Consider the following 7,191-nt stretch of genomic DNA (forward strand, 5'->3'; position numbering starts at 1 on the left):
CGGTGGCCCCTGGTGCCCTGAGGCCGGGCTATCACAGGGGCCCCGGGTGCCCACAAGGGCCCCCTGCCTGGTGCCATGCCCTGGCCTCACCGTTCTCCGACTGCCACCAGGAGCGCTGGCCGCCGGGGCCCTGCAGGTAGATGATGTTCTGGATGCGGTGGCTCTCACGCCCCCACGAGTCACAGATGAAACATTTCTCCGAGTCCTGGGCACACAGCACCCCATCCCGTGTCACCCCCACGCATCGCTGCCCCGTCCCGTGCCACCCACGCACACGTATACACATCACTGCCTTGCTCCGTGTGACTGCACATGCACACAGCCAACGTGCAAGTTGCATCCCTGCCCCGGCTCCACCACAGCCGGGCCCATTCTCATCAGCGTGCGGAGAACGCACGGGCACGCGGCCAGATGCAGCCAGGTGCGCAGCACCGAGGTGAGGCAGGGCAGCCACAAGCGTGGCAATCGTGCCGGGGCCCTGCACACATGCCGGTGCGGCCCAGGCAGCGGCAGGGTGATACCTGCAGGTGGCTGACGATGCAGTACTCCTGGGGGCCGGCCAGCCCACACGTGGACGTGGCGCTCAGGCTCCCGGCCCGGCCCACCAGCAGGGTCCCTGTGGCTGGGTAGCAGCTGCCCTCGGCGCAGCCCTGGGCCTCTGCCAACAGATCGGGTTCCTCCTGGCTGCTGGCGGCTGGCACTTGGGCTGCAGACAGAGCTGGGGTGACAGAGCCGCCTGCGCTCCCCGCCCTGCCCCCAGCCCCTGGCTCCCTGCACCCCCCGGGCTGCACCCCTGAGCTGGCATCGTACCCACCTGCAGCCTGTCTGCGAGGCCTGGCGTGGCAACGGAGGTGCCCGGAGCTGCCCTGGCTGCACAGGGGGCTCCCAAATCCCTCCCCACCCCCAGCAGAGCCTGGTGGCATGGGACTGGACATGTGGGCACCTGCCTGGCGGGGCTGGTCACAAGCGTGGGCAGGGGCCGTGCCCGTGGGCAGCAGCCAAAAAGGCTGGGGAGGCCAGGCTGTAAGGCAGGGGTTTTACAGCCCGGGGAGGCCCCAGCCGCAGTCAGGCGCTGCCTAATCCAGCTGGGGCTGCGAGCCGGGATTTAGGGATAATCCTGGGGCCGGCGCTGGGAGCTCGGCCGCTCGGCCCTGCCAAGCCAGGGGCTGCCCAGGGCCCCAGCACCCGCACAGCCCAGCATGGCCATGCCAGGGCAGACATGGCCCTGCTTTGCCCCAGAACCCCCAGCCCCCCGCCTGCCCAGGGCCCCCCAGCCTGGCTGCCCTGGGAGTGCTGGTGCTTACCCAGCAGCAGGAGGGCGAGCAGCAGCTCCATGCGCAGCAGCGGGTCCAGCCTGGGGAGAGGGGGGCAAAGCATGTCACAGCTGGCAGGGCCCAGACACGCCGGGGCAGCGTGCCTCCGCAGCCGGGGCCGGGGCAGGGGTGCACTGGTCCCCACCCCTTTGCAAACCTGGAGGAGAGCAGGGCTGGGCGGCTGCACCCAGGAGGGCACCCTCCGCCAGTCCCCACCTCAGCCCCGAGGGCAGGTTGGGCGCAGGCCAGGTTGGGGCAGGAAAGCAAAAGCCTGGAGCAGGCAGGTGGGCAGACAATCGGTGCAGGGCCTGGTGCCCTGCGCCCCCCAGCCCTGCCCGCTCCTCCCCACTGGGCTCACTCTCGACAGTGCCTCGTGGACCCTCCGACCCAGGCACCGGCCAAGCCCCCTGCCCTGCAGCTCCCAGCACCGGGGTTGGCTCCACAGGGCATGGCATGGCTCTGGCTCCTTTTCCCCTGCCCCTGCCCAGAGGCGCGCGCCCAGTACTCACACGCTGCCCGCAGCCCAGCAGCCAAGCGGGACAGGACGGGGCGGGACGGTGCTGAGCGCACCAGAACCCCGGCGGTGCAGAAACTCACTGCCCGGCAGGGCGGCAATGGGCAAACGCAACACGGCGGCTCAGCCCAGCCCAGCCCAGCGAGTCCGACCCTGCTCAGCCCAGCCTGGCCCCGGCCTCGGCCCAGCCGCCCGCCCTCCGGGAGCGGTGGCGGGGGGATGGAGCGTGATTCTTATTCAAATTGGGGCCTGGCGCTGAAAGGCCCGGCCGTCGCCAGGCTACGGGAATGTCACAGCCGATTCTTTCTGCTTGGCGGCTCGCTCGCGCACGCACGGACACACATGCACCCGGGCCGTGCCGGGCAGGCAGGGGCGTCCCGCGGCCTGCACCGCAGCTCCTGGCTGCCACAGCCCAGGCCTGCATGGGGCACAGGAGAGCCCGGGTTGGGGGCCTGCCCCTGCCCACCTGCCCGGCTCCTGTCCGGGGCACGACAGGAGCAGCCGTGCGTGCAGGACGAGCACGGGGCACCGTGGCCGTTGTGGACAGCACAGCGCCTAGCATGTGGGGGAGCAGGCGCTGGGAGCGTGGGGCAGGCGGGCGGGCGCGGGAGCCGGAGGGAACAAAGGGGCAGCCGTGTTCCCCGGGTGCCTGCAGCAGCCAGGCAGGAATGTGGGGCTGGCCCCAGGCCCCACAGGACACGGGGGGTGGGCGGCCCTCTCCTCCTGCGCTCCCTCCCTCCAGCCTGGGAAACGGCCCAGGCCCCTGTTCCCAGGCCACCAGGGAGGGGAGGGATGCGGGAGCAGCAGGGCTGGTGCCTTTGGGAGGAGCCCAGCCCTGCAGCCTCCCCTGCCCTGCCCTGGCGCTGGCCCCGGCCCCGGCGCACTGCGCCAGGCCCTGCCATGGCCCCGGCAGGGCCCAGCAGCTCACGCCCACAGGGCTCCCCACACAACGACCCTGGCCACGGTACTTGTTGCCGGGGCATGTGCTGACCCCCGCGGGCAGCCGGGACCAGCCAGCCCCATGTGGGTCGCGCCCCGCAGAGCCCAGCGCCCCAGGCAGGCGCTCCCTGGCTCCATGAGGCAGGCGTATCACCTGCGGGGCCCAGCCGCCTCCTACAGCCACTGCCTGGCACCATCGCTGGCCCCGTAACCTCCTGCCCTGCAGGCCGAGGGCGCCTGCCCGGCCGCGCCCCGTCTGCCATCATCCCTGGGAGGAGCAGCCCAGCTGATACCTGCCCAGAGGAGTGGGGCAAGGGGGCTCGTGCCGAGGCCCGGAGCTGGCACGTAGTGGTGCAGGTGTCCGGGCTGCCCACACGCCCAGGAGCAGGCCCTGCCTGGGGCTGCTGGGCCCAGGGCTGCGCGGCACAGGAGCAGGGAGCTTGCGGCGCCCCGGCTGGGCCGGGCCAGTACCTGGGTGGCTGTCTCTGCTTGGCCCCAGGTCCAGGGTGCCACCTGCCCGGGCAGCAGGGGTCCGGCCCTCCGCCCCGCTCGGCGCTGGGCTGGGCTGTTTGTTCCTGGAGCAGGTTCCCTCCCCCGTCTCCTCCTCCCGGAGCTGAGCCGGGAAGGGAGGGACCTGCTGGCTGCTCAGGTGAGGCAGGCACCAGGTGCCGCCGGGAGGGGAGGCTGGGGAAGCTGGGAGTCGTGCCCTGCCTTGCCCCGGCCCACGGGTCTGCTGCGACGGAGACGGCCCCCGTCCCTTCACTGCACCAGCCCAGCCCCTCATCCAGAGCTCCCTGCCCCCCCACCCCAGCTCACCTGCGCAGGCGAGGAAACAGCCTGGGTGTGACCTCTGCCCCTGGTCCCATCACAGGCCTGGCCCCCTGCGGCCGGGCGGCTGGAAGAGGACCCAGGGCAGGGCTACTCCCTTTGCCAGACCCCGTCACTGCCCTGAGCAGCAGCAGCCCAGGGAGACCCCCAGCCCGAGCGCCACGGCCCAGACAGGCCCTGGGGCTGCTGCAGTGCTGCCTGAGCGCTGCACTGGGCATCGCTTGCTGCCACGGTCCAGGACAGGCAGGAGGGGAAGAGGAGACAGGTCCATGGGGTGGGTAGGGGACCCCGCTCCCTCAGCCCAGGGCCCAAGCCGAGGTGGAGGCAAAGCACTGCCCCACAGGGAGACATCAGCACCATGGAGGAGATGGCGCAGAGGCGGTGCCCACACCCCCTGCCACAGCAGCCCGGGGTGGCAGCAGCAGCTCCAGGCCCAGCCCCAGCAGCCAGAGCTGCCCCCGCCCCCGCCCAGGCGAGGCAGAGGCCTGAGCTCCCTCTGCCAGTGCAAAGACAACGCAGATGTGGTAGCTGGGTTGTGAAGCACCATTTTACTGGAGGGGATGGGCCAGGCCGGGGGCTCGTAACAAACGGTCACGTCAGTGAAGAAAAGACAGTTTGTCCCAGCGCCGCAGCTGGGCATTAGTAGGAGGAGCCGGGGGCTGCCTGGCCGCAGCCTGACACCCCTGGCGTGGGCACGCAGCACGGGAGCCACGCCTGCGGTGGACCAGGGCACGGGCAGCCTGCGCGTGGCAGAGTGGTTTCGGGCTGCGGAGCCGCAGGAGGCCCCACGGCAGGGTGGGTGGCAGCCCCAAGGCTGGGCTGTGGTGTGGCTGCCCCAGAGGGAGAACACACAGCTGCTGTGCTGTGCGACCAGAGCCCCGCAGACCAGGGCAGGAACGTGCTGGTTGTGCTACAGGAACCGCTGGCTCCCGCTGAGCCCAGAGGCCAACGAAGCCCGGCCAGACGAGAGGCTTCAAAGTGCTCTGGGTCCTCCCGGGCCTGCGGTCAGGGCTGAGGTCAGCTCCGCAGCATCTGCCCCTTGACACCACTGCTCTGGCCAGGCGGGTGCCAGCACCCCCAGGCAGGTGGCATGGGCGCAGGCAGCCGCCCAGAGCGACAGGAGCAGAAGGGCCAATTAAGGCAGACGACACAGCCAGTGGGGCCGGGTCCAAGCGGTCGTGCCCCAGGCGCAGGTGTGTGGAGGAGCTGCCCCTGCCCCTGCCCCAGGCTCTCAGGGGCTAGGACAAGGACAGGCCTGACACTCAGATCCCCTCCCTGCTCACACAGAGAAGGCTGGGACCACCGCTCTCCCCAGCAGCATCGAGGGCACGGGCAAGACCCGCTAGGGGACAGGATCCCAGCAGGGTCTGGCAAGTGCTAGGAGTGCTGCGTCCTGCAAGAGGCCAGAGAAGGGCCTGCTGCAGGAACCAGGCAGAAGCAAGCCCAGCCCATCACCGCATCTCTGGTCTCCTTCAGCCTGGCTCCTGCTTCTCTCCAGCCCCCGCCCCCCTGTCTCGGCCCCTGCCCCACAGCTGGGGGCGGCGCTTACTGCGCAGGCCGTGACTGGGAAAACACTAGAGAACAGTGGGTTGGGCCTGCCCGGGCCCAGGTCCAAGGGACCCCAGTGAAACCCTGCAGGACCAGAGGGAAGGCACAGCCCCCAGGGGCTGCTGGGCTCTGAGTCAGCCAGGAGCACCTGGTCCACGGCTCTCACCAGCATTGCCTGCCCCTGCCTCTGCCAGTATCAGCACAGGGAGGGGCTGAGCACTGCTGCAGGATCAGCCAGGCGAGGGCGGAGGCAGCCCCACAGCACAGGGATCCGCAATGCAGTGCCCCAAACATGCTCCGGCAGCTGCTCCCTACCAGAGGGGGCTGCACCTACCTACACCAGGCTGCTGGAGCCCAACCAGCTCCGTGTAGACACCTGCCCAGGGGTTCGTACCTGGGCACCCCGAGTACAGCGCACCAACATGAGCACTGCAGCATGCACGAGTGCTGCGGCCTGGCAGGAACCCTGGGCCTGCCAAGAACAGCTGGGCCTGATGTATCTGGGGGGGTGGGGGTGGTTGCAGGGGTCCAGGAAAGAGCTGAGGGTGGGGACAACAAGGACGGAGGGTCCAGGCAGGGCGGTAGTGGTCAAAGGGCCCATGAAAGGGGAACACTGGGAAAATTAACACAGCAGGGGCCTGCAACAAGGGGCCAAGAGGTGACTTCTACAGTCACCTGGGACCCCCCCAAAATTCCTCAAATACTCAGGGCCGGGGCATTTGGCAAAGTAAGAGCACAATCAAAAGTCGGAGACAGGGAAGGATGGCCCGGCCCCAGTGTGAGCTGCCAGCTGCTCCAGGGAGGGCTGCACAGACAAGTGCTGCGGGGCCTGCTGTGCTGGGCCCTGGGGTCCACTCCCCGCCCAGCCCCTGGCCTGCTCAGTGACGTGAAGCAAGCCGCCCCCTCGCCCTGCATCAGCTAGCTGTGCTGCACAGCACGGGAATGGCTGCATTGTGGCCGGGACGGCTGGTACAGACAATGGAGTACTGAGCTGCAGCCAAGGCTGAGCCACTGACTACTGGCCCTGGTGCTGACAGGAAAGGGACAGGTCCTGTGGGGCCCAAGTCCCCGGCTACTATGCCCGCTGGACAGCAAGGCCAGGCCCTGCCTGCCCCAGGGTGACAACCCCCTGCATTTGGTACCTGGGCCAGATCAACCAGGCATGAGGTCCACGGGCTGCCCCATCCCACAGGACAACAGTCCTTTCCACCTTCTGGCATGTTGCGAACAGCACTATGCATCCCCTGCGGCGCAGCCCACCCCTCGGCAGCAGGAGGTAGAACCTGCCCTCACCCAACCTGGAGCATTGGCACCGGTAGGGTTGCACATGCGTTCCCAGACTGCCCAGGAGGGGTGGGGCACAGAGGCCCAAGGCAGACAGGCGGACACCCTGCAGCCAGTCCCTGCTAGGCACTAGATAAGCTGCCGAATCTTTAACCCACGGTGAGAAACTTAAGTAGTGACTGAGCCCCTCCCCCCCGCACCACAGCCTCAAACCTTAGGACTGTCCATATGTTCAAAAACCAGGCGCAATCAACCGTCCCCCCCAGACCCTTCTGCTGCTCCTCTGGGCTTGCCCATGAACGTGCCACAGGCACCAGTGGAATGCTGGGCCCACCGAGTACAATCCCAAGCACCCGGGGTGGGGGAGTGGTTTTTGTCCCCATGAGAAGCTGCTCCAGCACCTTCCGTGACAGCCAAGTGGTTCAAGTCTGGCCAGGGAATGTCAGGTGACTACCAGCGGACAGTTCCAGGCCTCAGCCGACTGCCAGCACAGTGCCACAGGGGCATACCCAGGTCCCAGGGTGGAAGCGCTGACACGAGGCAACGCTGCTGCTAGAGCTCAGCACTGCTGCTGACAACAAAGGGAGGACGTATGAGAAAAGCTGTGTGGGCCCCGGGACAGCAGCTCAGCCCTGCTCCCCTGGCACACAATGGTGGTCACAGGCACAGCACAAGGAGACCGACATTCGACACCCAGCTGGGATGCCCCCAGGCTGCGTTGTGCTTCCTGGGGCCGGAGGGGCAACAACTCCACTTGCTTCAGCA

The 7,191-nt window shown here is 68.6% G+C and overlaps 1 protein-coding gene across 1 annotated transcript in view; it reads right to left on the reverse strand.

Annotated features, from left to right (window-relative positions):
* The window catches only part of USP19 (ubiquitin specific peptidase 19), a 39,886-nt gene extending 36,526 nt beyond the window's left edge, over positions 1-3,360 (reverse strand). The window contains 4 exon segments of the mRNA XM_025192951.1: positions 91-205; positions 522-706; positions 1,305-1,354; positions 3,238-3,360. Of these exon segments, the coding sequence (XP_025048736.1) occupies positions 91-205; positions 522-706; positions 1,305-1,335 (331 nt within the window). The 5' untranslated portion in view covers positions 1,336-1,354; positions 3,238-3,360.
* Between the last annotated feature and the right edge of the window lie 3,831 nt (positions 3,361-7,191).

Source organism: Alligator sinensis, unplaced genomic scaffold, assembly GCF_000455745.1.
Source record: "Alligator sinensis unplaced genomic scaffold, ASM45574v1 scaffold469_2, whole genome shotgun sequence".
Classification (NCBI taxonomy): domain Eukaryota; kingdom Metazoa; phylum Chordata; order Crocodylia; family Alligatoridae; genus Alligator; species Alligator sinensis.